Source organism: Miscanthus floridulus, chromosome 12 (genome assembly GCF_019320115.1).
Source record: "Miscanthus floridulus cultivar M001 chromosome 12, ASM1932011v1, whole genome shotgun sequence".
In the NCBI taxonomy this organism is placed as follows: Eukaryota; Viridiplantae; Streptophyta; class Magnoliopsida; order Poales; family Poaceae; genus Miscanthus; species Miscanthus floridulus.
The window spans coordinates 50,734,452-50,748,270 of record NC_089591.1 but is presented as its reverse complement, the minus strand read 5'-3'; the positions used below and the strand labels follow the sequence as shown (position 1 = coordinate 50,748,270).

Below are 13,819 nucleotides of genomic sequence, written 5' to 3'. Positions count from 1 at the left end.
ATGAATAAGTGTATATTATTATGTCGGTGGTCTGTTAACACTTGACAGAAAAATACAATTTTTTTTGTGCGTTCACTTAACCCGACAAAAAAATACAATTTTTTTCTATGAGGGCACCTTTACAACTTTGACGGGACAACACTAACAGAAAAATATTTTTTTTGTCGGGTTTTTCTTTTTTCCGTGAGGAATAATGCACAAAAATTTTATTTTTGATCTGGCCGAATATAATTTTTCTGTGCGTGTAAGACCGACAGAAAAATTGTTTCTGACGACGAACACACGAAACAATTGAATTTTTCTATTATTGTATTTCCATGTGTATTTTTTCTGAGGTACACCGCGAACGGACGCCGGGACTGCGCAACCGACGGCGGTCTCCCTCCCTCCCGTTCCACGCACGGACCGCCGGCCGGGTGGCTACGTTCCGGTGGTTTACTGCGAAGGAAAGGACCGTACCGCCGGCTAGTGGCTAGGTAGGCTACTTTTTTGTTGACATCTCTAGGTAAGTAGGCTATTGGCTACGTGGCCAATCGTCTGGCGTCGATCGGCCGTACGGTTTCTCGATCGATCTACATTTCATGTCGTCCTGAGCTAAACTCGTAACCGAATATAACCGCGGGCGGCCGTGCATCACGGCGCATAGGATTCTTTCTCCTCGAGACCACGACCAGCGCTGCAACGGTTTGACATCGCATCGTGTCCGCCCGGTGTATTAATGTGTGTACATGTTTTTTGTTTGTTGCTGTATCGTATGCCGCGGCCGGGCGTACGTGGTCAAAGCATCAACGATCTGCAGGTGTACACCATCTACCCCAGGAGAGTATCGGGCAGGTAAATATATACGTTTGACTTATAAATCGTACTTTTTTAGGTTAACGAATAGTATTTTTTTCTCTCAATAATTCAGCCGATAGTACTTCCAGCCAGTGGCGGATCCACGGGGGGCCAGGGGGGCTGCAGCCCCCGTGAGAGTGATTTTGCTCTGTATTTACTGTAGAAAAAACATGATTTCATCATTAATCTTCGACATTTGTTCTAAATTTCTATTGATTAGCCCCCCGAGGTGCTCATCTTGGCTCCGCTAATGCTTCCAGCCGTGGCTTAGCGAACATGCCAATAGGAATCGGAGAGTATACTGGGTGCGAGCTCCGAGATGGTCAGCTGAGCCTGAGCTGAAGCTGATGATGATGTATGTACTACTGCAGTCAGTTCGGCCGTGTCCTGTGCTCTGCATACGGATCCCTGCCCCCTGGGGGTTGAAGGATTGACCGATGGACCTCGTCAGTGGTCACCTGGGTCCAGCTTCCAGCCTCCAGCCTCCAGCGACGGAAATGCACTTGCGTGCAGAAGGATTTCCATCTCTCGCCGGAAGGCGGAAGGCTCGCTTCAGTTTCAGCTGCAGTTGCAGGGCATGAGGTGGTTGATGGCTAAAATCAAGGTAAACTAAAGCTGTCGTTTGGTTGGCTTCTAATTTACTTTACCAATCTTTGGCGAAAGTTCTTGTTCGACTTTTGCTAGCCAAATTTGGTAACGCAAAGTGTAACAAACCAAGTAGGCCCTCAACTTCGGTACAGAAAATGTGCACATAGTCATTGGCTATGGTCAAAATAAGTTTTATTAATTAGCTCCATGAAACCTTGTCACCATCGAATCCGTGGCGCAATGGTAGCGCGTCTGACTCCAGATCAGAAGGTTGCGTGTTCGATTCACGTCGGGTTCAAAATCCCCCGGTCCGATTCGGATCCCTTTTTTGTTTTTATATTATTTTTTCCCCTGCTGTCCAATGTTGGGCCGCACACAGGCTTCTTAGTTTATTGGGCCAAGGTATTCTAGAATCCGGAGGCCCAGCGCCAACTTCCCGGGCTCCCGGCACGCTCGCAATTCCCTTTTTTTTTTTGAGGGGTCACAATAAAAAAACGAGCCACTGAAATTCCAGAAGCGCAGAAGACCAAGCAATTCTGGCATCAACGTACAGTATAGCAATCTAACGTGCACGCCGCGGAGACGCAAACGTCTCAGGGGGTGAAAACAACGTGCCGATCGCCACGCGTATCTGCTACTTTGTCACATGTGCGTGCCTAGAGAGCCACGGCTTGACTTGAGCCGTCGTCGATCGATCCATGGATCCATCGCTACGTGCCAGGCCGCCAGCCAGCGTCCGTTGCTGACGACGCCCGATCGACCCATATGCCGCTTGCCGACACGCCCTGTCTCTGCGTACGTGTATGTGTCGATGAATCCGTTTGCGGTGGTAAAGCCTGTCACCTGTGCAGCTGTGCTGCTCGTGTGCGTGCATGGCAATGGTAGGGAGCTGCCTAGTGATGATGACCGGAAAGAAGCTTACAAAATGCTGAGGGGTGCGGAATATTTTCCTCGTGTCACGCAGGGCGATGGTGGCATTGTTGGCACGGGGCAGTTGGTACGTTCGTGCCCCCCCATCCGAATCTGGCAAACGCACGCCCCCACTCGAGGTTTGTTGTTCTTGCTGTTCTTTTTGTTCTCAGTGGGGTTCCATCACACGTCAGGGTCGGCACGCGGATGACCATGTAAACCACAGTACTCCTCCTTCTCCCTATTATGTAGGTCGCCCTATACATAACACGTACTCCTTCTGCCCCTTTTTATCTATGGTTCTCGAGAGATCAAACGTACTTAGCTCTGATAAAATATATATACAAAAATATAAATGTTTATGGTATGAAATTAGTAACACTAGATAAATCGTTGAGCTTGTTTTTATAATAAAATGATTTGGACATACAAAATGTTACATGAATATGGTTATGGTCTTATGGATACGACATCAGGAGTCTCGAGGCCTTATCAAATCAGATCTCCTGTACGGTCTTGCACAAATCTTGAATAATCGATATAATGGAGGAACTTAATTCCACAACCTGTTCGTTTGGCTGTGGCTTGTCGTAAACGATCGTAAATTTTCAGTCGGAACAGTATTTTTCTCTCACACAAACCGACCAGCAGTACTTCTTCACGATCCAGCAACGATACGAACCAACCAACCGAACATGCTAGAGATACGGAATATACTAAACAAAACCAGAGTGGGTGGAGGTGTCCGGGCACCATCGGCGACCTCTTGTGCTGTCAATAAGGGCGCGAGAGAGCGAGACCAAGACGAGCCAGACTGCGACAGCGCTCGGCCTCCGATCGGTCGATTAGTTGACCTAACCGCCCCACAAGCTGTCGCCAAGCGAAAATATTAAGCCATCAGGGCTCCGGTGGACAGCAACGCCAACCGCCATCAATCAAGGCGGCGTGGGGGCCTCAGCTCGGGCGACCTGACAAGGATCGGAGGAGGGGAGGCCCGCCCAAGGCCATATGGGTCCATATCCATCATTTAGGGGCCCGCCGGCGCCCTGACCACCTACAGGCTACAGTGCACGGAGACAAAGCGCGTGGCAACGGCTCCGAACCGAACCGACCCGTGACATGGGCGCCGGCGCCGCAGTGCTGCGTGCTCCTCCTGCGCCATCGTAAGCCGTGCTCATGTCACTGTGTAGTTAAAGGCGGCCGGGAGGCGATGGCAACACCGGCCGCCGGCGGCGGCAGCGTCGTCGTTTAGATTCATGCGTGCGTGCGCGTGACGGTTGAGACGTGCTGGTCATGGGCCAATGGCAGTGGCAGCAGCATGTATAGCCTCTGGAAGCAACCAAGCACCAAAATCAAGCTTTTAATGCTAGATTAGCTACTAGGTTGTACTACTCCTACTACGAGTACCATATCATTACAAGTCAAACTTTTAGGTACGTTCGCGCACGCAAGGTCTAGCAGAGCTTGTTTTCCTATAAGGCCTTGTTTAGATCCCATCAAAGTTTTAAGTTTTTTCACTTTCTCTATCACATCAATTTTTAGCCGCTTGCATGGAGTATTAAATGTAGGTAAAAAAAATAACTAATTACACAGTTTAGTTGGAAATCACGAGATGAATCTTTTGAGCCTAGTTGGTCCATGATTGGACAATATTTGCCAAATAAAACGAAAGTGGTACTATTCATCAGGTTGAAAAAAGTTTCAATATAAACAAGGCCTAAGTCGAATTAGAAGAGTCAAATCATACAATAATTGTTTTTTATTTAGCTATAATTTTTTTATTATTATGTGGTAACATGTTTTATTTTTTGTTTCTACTCCTCCTCACATATACTATTATTTGGGCCATAGATGTCTATATTTTCGTGTTCAGCTTTGTGCTAAAATAAGAGCCAAGCTGTCTTCTCTATTCTCTCTTCAATCCTCCATATCAGCAAAAATGCTAAATAGCTTGCTATAAATCCATTATTGTACTCGCTCTCATGCACGCTACTACTTACTATACTTACTACTGGACCCTGGCCGGCCCTTTTTCACAAACAACTGGCTAAGCTAGCCCAACGAGCTGGCTGGCTGGCTAGTGAAGGTAGTCATCGATAGCTTTGGCATCATTAACCAAGGAAATCTTGCACCAATCTTGAAATAATACAGCAACAATGCTAATTACACACCCCCAAATAGTCTAATACTAAGGGCCTGTTTGGTTTCTACATAAGCTCCTAAAATTTAAGTCAGTATTAAATATAGACTAATTACGAAACTAATTGCATAACTTACGACTAATTTACGAGACGAATCTTTTAGCCTAATTAGTCTGTGATTTGACAATGTGGTACTACAGTAAACATGTGCTAATGATGGATTAGTTAGGCTTAAAAAATTCGTCTCGCAAATTAAATAAGAGCCAAGCTGTCTTCTCTATCATCTCTTCTCTCCTCCATATCAGCAAAAATGCTAAATAGCTTGCTATAAATCCATTATTATACTCGCTCTCATGCACGCTACTACCTACTATACTTACTACTGGACCCTGGCCGGCCCTTTTTCACAAACAACTGGCTAAGCTAGCCCAACGAGCTGGCTGGCTGGCTAGTGAAGGTAGTCATCGATAGCTTTGGCATCATTAACCAAGGAAATCTTGCACCAATCTTGAAATAATACAGCAACAATGCTAATTACACACCCCCAAATAGTCTAATACTAAGGGTCTGTTTGGTTTCTACAGAAGCTCCTAAAATTTCTGTCAGTATTAAATATAGACTAATTACGAAACTAATTGCATAACTTACGACTAATTTACGAGACGAATCTTTTAGCCTAATTAGTCCGTGATTTGACAATGTGGTGCTACAGTAAACATGTGCTAATGATGAATTAGTTAGGCTTAAAAATTCGTCTCGCAAATTAGCCTCCATCTATGTAATTGGTTTTGTAATTAATCTATATTTAATGCTCCTTATTAGTATCTAAACATTCGATGTGACATAAATTTTAGGAACGACTAAAGAACCAACCACCCCTAACAATTTACAATAATCACACGAACGAATAATGGAAAGTGGTAGCTCGATGCATGCCGCGATCGCGATCGATGATCGATCGATCGACCTCACACAGATGTAGGCCCCGTTCGCTTCGCTGAAAAAACAAGCTGAAATACTGATTCGGCTGATTTATTGTGAGTTGAAAAGACAGCTAAAAAGTATGAATTATAAGATAAGTGAACAAGGCTGTAGCAGACGTGCTTATTTGCAGCAGTGCTATACTAATCGCTAGTAATGACGTGATGATGTGCGGCTCGATCAGTAGCCCCAGCAGAGGTGGTCGTGGTCGAACCGTTGGGCGCCGGAGGAGGAGATCTCAGGGTTCACGTCGGAGGTCAGCCCCGTGTCCTGCGACGCGCTCAGACGCTCCTGCTCGCCGCCCCCCTTCTTGCACGGCGGCGCCAGCGCCGGCACGGTCTGCTGCTGTTGCTTGTTGGACATGTCCGGGAGCCCGCCGCCACCGCCGTAGACGTTGCCTTCCAGGAGCTGTACCAGGCTCGTCGCGCCGTGGTGCAGCGGCCTGTAATGCGCGAAGCCGGATAGCAGGAACGGCGAGGAGGCAGGGAGGCCGAGGTGGTCCGTGGCGGTTTCTGGCGGCGGAGTCTGCTGGTTGAAGAACTGGCCAGACACGTCCATCAGCGGAGGGAGGTGAGACATGGCCGCTATGTCGTCGTTCATCTTGGCCATCTCCATGCCGTCCCTTTTGCCTGCGGCTGGTGCTGCACCACCTACGACAAGGCTCTTCTTGAACACCCTGCACAGCACCCACTCGTTCTGCACACCCCACAAAAAGAAACAGGGTCCAATTCCAAATTAGGAGACGTGATCTATCTATCTATTTGATACGATACGAGAGAGAATTATGTATGCACATGCGCATGCTCGTAGTAATTAAAATTCAAGAACCAATCCAACCTTGGAGCAGCCGGCGGCCTTGGGGGGGACGATGGCGCCATGGAGCTTGCCGTGGAGGCGGTACTCGTGCATGACCCAGCCGGACTTCTCGCCCTTGGGCGCCCTCCCCGTGTAGAAGACGAGCGTCTTCTTGGACCCGACGAGCGCCTTGCCGTTGCCCCGCCTGAAGATGTCCTTGTCCTTGCCCGTGGCCTTCCAGTACCCGGCCTCCGTGGCCCTGTTCGTCCTCAGCCCCGTCGGGTACTTGCGGTCCTTGAGGCAGAAGAAGTACCACTCCTTCTCCCCCGTCTTCGCCAGCGCTGCACAAGCAAACCACCATGCCGACGACTTTAGCCATGCATGACTCGACGACTGACTCGTGCAGAAATAACAACAGGCGCTAGCTGTGCGCGCGGGGGTGCAGGCGCCGTCCGGTGCTTACATGGCAGGTCCCAGGGCTCGCACTTGTTGAGGTCGGCCTCGCCGACGGCGAGCGCTGCGAAGCGGGCGTCGGCGACCTTGTGGGCGAGGTAGTGCGTGATGAGCTCCTCGTCGGTCGGGTGGAAGCGGAAGCCCGGGGCCAGCTCCATGGGCCGGTGCAGCTCCTGCTCCATTGCAGCAGAGCTGGCGAGGTAGGCTGCTGCTGTCCTGGAACATTTATATGGAAATTCGCATAAGACGGACTAGGTTTGCTAAAAAGCGCCAGCACTAATCAAAATCCACAGACACAACAAACCTCTGGAATAAAACAGATCGGCACATCATAAAAAATGGGTGAAAAGGTACATGGCAGGACAATCAGAAAGAACGCGTATGAACTTTTAATAGGTGCAACTAGAAGTACTCAATACTAGATCAATAGATAAGATAGAGCTAGCACTGAAGAAGTTCTTAGTATAACAGAGAGAAAATAGTGCTCCAATAAGCCAATTTCTTACCTGTTAGAGCAGCAGGCACGGATTCAAGCAAGTGACAAAGCAATCAAGGGAGGGAGGGAAACTAATGCGAGAGGGAGGTGCCGGGTTAAAATACTGAAAGTCTGGAACGGCACGGCGTCCTTTTAGTAGAAAGAGACGTGGCGCCAAGGAACTCCTCTCCTCTCCTTGCATGACTAGATGGCGGGTGTGCATGCCTTGCTTCTTCTTCTTCTTCTTTTTATAAATGAGAGAAATTCCATTAGCCATCGCTAAATCTGGTAGCAGATTGTGCATAAACAAAGCAAAAGCCCCTTCACTGCTTCTAGTCAGCTGCCAGTTTTATTCAGAGCCTTTCCATTCCATGTACTACCGATAAGATCAAAACGTTTTACCCTGTCCAATGTGCATCCATTCTGAATCCCTGTCCTGAGCTCTGCTGAATGAGTGCTACAGAAAGTGACGCCCTCCTGAACGCATCGATTCTGCCACTATTCGTGTGTTTGATGAGCACATCATAAGCTCGGTATTAACTGGGGAAAGCGACCACACTAATCAATTCTTTGATTTCTTTCTGCATATGCATCTTCAGAAAACTCGAGCACACAACACAGATATCACACACCGGCCGGTTCAGCCATGGGCCCATGGCGCCAATAATCTAAACACGTCTGACGATTTAACATTAGCTTTGTGCCAACAATCGCCTGCCATTTCCGCTCACACGCTTGCTAAAGTTTGGCCTACCGACAAATACTGAGGGCGCAGAGAGAGAGAGCGAGAGAGAGGAATCCAGCTTGATCGATCTCCACCCTCTCCTGAAACGCCAACGGGTCCATGCATGAGTGGGCGATGAAATGAACCGAACCCTAGCTCAGCTCAGAGACAGCACAACACAGCAGCAGCTAGCTGGTGTTGATGAGGAGTGGACGACGATCGCAGCACTCCCCTTCCCCTGCATGCAAATGTATCCAAAGGAGGCCAAGAATCCAATCCCAATTATACGCTCGTCCGTTTCTCAGAGCCCGTCGTCAGTGCAGAAACGCCGGAGCCCTCTGCTGGCACCAACGGATCAGCTTGGTGCTGTGGGGCTCCAACGGGCGCGCGCGAGTACAACGACAGGGCACAGGGCTGCTACTGCACATTATTCCGTGTGGGCGTCCACTCCCCAGTCCCTGCTGCGATGTTTTGGACCGACTGGACGGACGTGTACGCGAGAAATGCATCGTTTGTCGCCTCGTCTAGATGATATATGGCGAGTAGTGACGATCGAATTCAGGCCTGATTTTATGTATACATTTTTATTATGTAGATCGGCAAGTTTCGTGATCTTTAATTTGTATTGTGCACTACGTCACACAGGGTTTGTACGGGTGGCTCGAGACCATTTGTAGGGATGGTTCCCAGACCGTCCCTACAAATCGATTTGTAGGGACGGCCGTAGTACCAGCCGCCCCTATAATACCTGTTTGTAGGGACGGTTCAGTCTAGAACCGTCCCTACAATATATTTTTTCGTAAAAAAAAATTCAAATTTACAATTTAAATTCGAGTAGAACATATATTTTTCATGCATAACTCCATCATGACTTATCTTCTTCTGCGATTGTACTGAAACTCAATGACAATACACATTTATCTGAAAGACAATGACAATACTCAATGATTTTTATGTGGTAGTCTAATTATTAAATGCTCTCTCTGTCCATTGGTGAAGTGACTTCGTGGACTGCAGCACGATGATGGAGTCCTTCCAGGTCCGGAAGATGCTCGCCGACAGGAACACGTCGATCTTGTAGACGAGGTTCCCCTTGTCCACCGTCTCGAACATCTCCAGGTACTCCGCCGCGCACCGGGCGGCCACCACGTTGTAGGCGTTGAGGGTGACCACCATGCCGTAGCAGAACTTGGTGCAGATCTCGAACGCCGCTGGCCCGCCGGGGATGTCGGAGATCTCCACTTCGTCGTTGCTCTCTCGCTTGTTGACGCCACCAGTGTTTGTAGGCGGGAGCTCTTGGACAAAAGAGGGACCGTGTGCTTTGAATTTTGAAAATCAAGACATCTCTGATCAGTCATAAGTTCAATCACAGTAAAACATCAGTACATGGATCAACCGTCAATGATTCTAATGAAGCATGTGTCAAGAACACCTATGTGTAAAATATTTCTTCCAACAGATTGCAAGAAAAAAAATTACAGACTGAAGGTTTGAATCTTAGTTTGGTGCGCTAAGACAGAGACTGTAAACATGTTTAAATGGAAGATTAGGCTGGTGGTGTAGTACCTTGTGAAGATAGAACCTGACATCCCCTACAGTGATAACAATATTCGTTGCCAGCTCAATGGTAACAAACCTGAAAAACATTTAATAAAGAATGAATTCAACATTAGCATCACCTCGAATTAGTCTAACAAATTGAGGAAAGAAAGAATGCGAAAGTAAAAAAAACAAGCATGTATGAGATGAATAAACAAGGTAAAGGTGAAATGAAAAATGACAGATTTTCAGCCACTAATAAATCAGCTAAGTGTAAGAAAAGAAGTGGCCATCAATTTTAGCCTGATTAAAGTAGCAGTGCTACAGCAAAAAAGGTGAGGAAAGCAATTTCAGACAGTAGCCCCTAGCCCCATCCCCCATGCATGCGCGACAGTCGACAGGCCTAATGTACCTAATGAAACCGCTAAGTGGACCACGGAAAATGATTTGACAACAAACTGATAGCGCAAAAGTTAGGGACTTGGTTTTCCAAATGGACCACACGGCCTATAATCTGATAGTTGTAACACTAGATAGCCCATGACTACGAGAAAAAGCTAAGGTACACCACACCAGGAGATGAGATTGGCACATGCTCACAAGTAGGAGGAGTATACTTGTAAAGCTGAAGCACAGATGCCATTGGCAAAGAATCAGAGAGGACGCCTCGTTTCCTTGTACTGTACAGGAGGTCAGTGTAGATGAAGCCTTTTCAAGTGCCATCATGAGACCCACAGCTTGACAGTACATGTACTCACGTTCAGAAAGATACTCTCTTTTCAGTGCTAATCATAGCCGTGGGAAAACAATGCAACAGTTCAGTGTGCAAATATATTTAGAGCCAACTTCAGCTATTAGTAGATCTCAGCTATTAGTAGATATATATATATGTCTCTAGAAACTAGCTAGAGAGGTGAAATTGTTCAAACAGATTTATTAACTAACATTTGTGGTGCTCTCAGCCTGGGAACACTACACAAATAGCATCATATAAATAGTTAAATACTTGTAAACAGCTTTATCCATGGTCAATTTTGTAGTAAAAAATAAACTCGCAAACTACAAATTTCTACCATAAAAAAACAAGACGTAAGGTGAATCAAACTTACAGTTGGAGAAATTGGAAATTCAGGACAACTTCACCTGATACTGTTCCCCTCTGTCTGAAAGACATCCAGCTTCGATCCAAGCTTCATGTACTTCATCTAGACACGCCAAGAGTAACCTGAATCGCCTTCCCCCTTCCTGTTTTCCTTTACTTTTCTCCTCAGTCCTCACCAGGCAGCAACAAATCAGAACCAAGAACCACCAATGGCCACCATATGCAGAGATCTAGGCGCTGGTGGCCCCTCGCTCCATGGCTAAGAACCCGCACTTTGGATCCGCGAAGGATTCAGCTAATCTAGCTAGGCTCACTGTCCAATGCTAGGAATAATTAGACTAGCATTATATGCATGATTGTTTAATTTTAAAACTGGAAAAAAATGAAGCAAACATGTTATCAAATATTTAAATTGACACCTAACTGAATATTGTTGGCTACCAACTGCTTGATCAATATATACCATATTTTACATCATAATTATAGTCATGAATTCAATTTAGTTTGCCCAATCATGTTCCATAGGTTGTGAGACCGCCTAAAATTGGCTTTGCACATAATTGCTATGTAAGACACTAGAACAATAAATTGTAATCAGAAGAAAGAACTACCCAGGTAGAGGGATGGATACATGTATGGAGGCCGTTAGGCTACAACATAAAGGCTTGTATGGCTACATCTTAGCTGTTAAAGTCGTGTTTTATACTTTTATGTAAGAAAAAGAAAAATAAATCATATTCTCAAGGCCTTATCAGTACGAAATCTTTCTGTTATTTTGTTTCCAGTGTCGACATCCCTCAGTTCGACCTACAATAGTCAAAGTGTTCAAAATAAAAAAAAATAAATATGGGAGAATTCCTTGTGTGCCATTAAAAAAGATCGCAATGCCCTGTGTGTCCCTAGAAAAGTTCAGCGGTCTTCAGCGCCACTGCTTTAACTTTTTTGTGCCCTCCATGCCACTGCCGTCAGTTTGGGCTCTAACGCCGTCAAACTGCAGGTGTGAAAAGTCAAAAATACCCTTAAGTCTAAATATGCCATTAATTTTTTAGCATCTTAACGACTTCAAATGAAAAAACTCAAAACTAGAAAGTTGTAAATCTCGTCGAGATCTATAATTTTCATATAAAAATTATCTTCATTTAATTCCGCAAAAAAGATATGATTTTTCTAAGATATATTAATCATATCAAATCATGGAAAGGGAAATGTGTCGTGGCCGGATCGGACCCGGGCGGGGGCTAGCAGCAATAAGTTGCTTGTGATTTGAGCTGTGTGCCAACCAAGTGGGTGTGGGTCCCACCGATCGACGAGCCCATCGAGCAGGGAATGATTAATCGTCGGCGTCATATTCTCATATGCAAGCTGATGACTGATGATGATCGAGCGCAATCTCTAGGGTTTGCCCCCTCCTACGTGGGCATGGTTGCCATCCCGTCGAGACGGGTAGCGGAGGAAGCGGACAGACGGCCTCCTTTCTTTCGTAATCATGCGCGCATATGCTCTGCTGGCTGCTGCACAAGTCTCACCAGTCGCCGTGCTACGCATGAGCTAGCCGACTAGCCGTGGCTTTCAGATCCTCGTCATCGCACGGCCACGGATGTGAAGCTGCTAGCCTCTGGTTTTTAGACACTTCACATATGTAGTAGTTCATTTACATCTATCATGAACTCGTGCGCTGATTATTCTTCGATAGCAAAACATGCATGTACATGTGTAATCTTGCATCGTTAGTTTTTGCGGGTACCTGGGGAAGTTCACAAGCATCCCTGCCCAGCCCGGCAGTCTTCCAGGCCATCTGATCAATGTCGCGGAGCTAGCCAAACGACACCGGCACGCCGCGCCTTCTGTTCTCTCCGAGCCCGGCCGTGCGCTGGCACCGCAACCGCCCCCCGGTAGGCCGGTAGGCATCCACGCCGCACGGGAAAGAAAACGCGCAGAGCAGATCCCCCGGCCGCGTGCGTGTCGTCACGGCCGGGCGCGCCGAAACGGGCAAGTCAAAGCTGAGAGGGAGCCCGGCGCGCCACAGCTTTTTCCGTTCCCGGCGGTGGGGGCGACGGCAACGTGCGTGCCAACCCCCGGACGCGTGCCGCGTCTCCGCGCGCCCGGGCGAGCCGGCAGGGAGAAGGAGTCCCGCCCGCGCGGGCGATCGCATCGTCGGCCGCGCATATATCTCGTCACGTCAACACCCGCCCCGCCCGCACGCGCGCGCTTCTGCCGGGCGACACGTGCATGCACTCTGCAAACATTTTATGCTGTTTTTCTTTTTCTGTTTGATGTGTACCTTATCAGTGCCGACTCACATAAACGTCTGATGCCACGCAGGTGCCTGGGTCTGAAAACTCAGAAATGCCAATTGTCGTGTGTCCGATAGACCGCACAAACGCCGGACAGGTTTTTTATCCCACCGTATGCTCCCGCCCGCATGTATATTAAAAAAACTTATTCCCTCGCTTCCTCCTCCCCGTCCTTACCCCTTCCGCGCTCCTCATCCCCTGCTGCAACGCCCCACGTCCTCCCTACCCCGGTGTCCTCACCAGGAGCCCCCAATGCCCGCAAATCCAGCGGCCCTCTCCCCCACCCCGGCGAGATCCATGGAGGTGGCGCGGCGGTGTTGCACGGGAGTGGGCGGGCTCTCCCTCCCCACCCCTACGGCGCCCTCTCTCGCCTCGGTGTTCGAGCTCCACCCACCCCGGCTGCCATGGCGCTCCCCATCCCCCATCCTCCACCGTCGCTGCCGAGCCAAGCTCAGTGCCGGTGGCGTTGGTGGTGGTGGTGCTCACACACCCCGTTGGTGTTGGTGGTGGGTGGTGCTCGTGCACGGCAGCTCGCCGCCGGCTCCCACCCCGTCGCCCAGAAACGACCGGCCCAGGCCTCTCTCTCCCCCTATGTTGCAGATGTATGTTTCAATTATTTCATACGTTTCAGAGGCATATTGCAGTTGTTTTATATGGATGCTGCAAAAGTAGATGGGGGCGATGTTGCATATGTTGCAAGCGTTTCAGAGGCATGTTGCAAGCGTTTGTTCAAACTGTTTTATTTGTTTCCAAACGTATGTTGCATCAGTATGTTCTAAAATATTTCATTTGTTTCAGTCTTCTGTTGTAGCAAGTGTTTTCATGTTGCAAGTTGCAAGTGCTATATCTGGATGTTGCATATATTTTCACATATATGTTGCAGTTGTATATTCCAGATGTTTCATCTGTTTCAGACGTATGTTGCATTCAAGTGTTTTATGTTGCACGCGTTCCCTGTTCGGAGGGTTAGGGGCGTTGGGG

General features: G+C 47.9%; 1 protein-coding gene, 1 long non-coding RNA gene and 1 other non-coding gene across 3 annotated transcripts; 1 reads left to right on the top strand and 2 right to left on the bottom strand.

Annotated features, from left to right (window-relative positions):
* Positions 1-1,651: 1,651 nt before the first annotated feature.
* TRNAW-CCA (transfer RNA tryptophan (anticodon CCA)) lies at positions 1,652-1,723 on the top strand. Its single transcript has one exon. It is a non-coding gene; the product is annotated as a tRNA-Trp (tRNA).
* A 3,734-nt stretch (positions 1,724-5,457) lies between these two features.
* On the bottom strand, positions 5,458-7,442 carry LOC136497104 (NAC domain-containing protein 4-like). Its single transcript, XM_066492887.1, has 4 exons — positions 7,211-7,442; positions 6,715-6,920; positions 6,294-6,592; positions 5,458-6,152 (listed from the first exon to the last, which is right to left on the bottom strand). Exons 2-4 carry the CDS (start codon positions 6,884-6,886, stop codon positions 5,637-5,639), a joined length of 987 nt encoding a protein of 328 aa, XP_066348984.1. The 5' UTR covers positions 6,887-6,920; positions 7,211-7,442; the 3' UTR covers positions 5,458-5,636.
* Positions 7,443-8,744: 1,302 nt separating this feature from the next.
* Positions 8,745-12,867, bottom strand: LOC136498171 (uncharacterized). The gene is made up of 4 exons (XR_010769532.1): positions 12,289-12,867; positions 10,586-10,857; positions 9,470-9,539; positions 8,745-9,222 (listed from the first exon to the last, which is right to left on the bottom strand). It is a non-coding gene; the product is annotated as an uncharacterized lncRNA (long non-coding RNA).
* Between the last annotated feature and the right edge of the window lie 952 nt (positions 12,868-13,819).

Excerpts from the sequence above, each read along its gene's own strand:
- LOC136497104 (XM_066492887.1), bottom strand. The coding sequence starts at position 6,886 with ATGGAGCAGGAGCTGCACCGGCCCATGGAGCTGGCCCCGGGCTTCCGC. Across the intron at positions 6,593-6,714 it reads CGAGCCCTGGGACCTGCCAT|CGCTGGCGAAGACGGGGGAG; the intron begins GTAAGCACCGGA and ends TTGCTTGTGCAG. Across the intron at positions 6,153-6,293 it reads AGGCCGCCGGCTGCTCCAAG|AACGAGTGGGTGCTGTGCAG; the intron begins GTTGGATTGGTT and ends TGGGGTGTGCAG.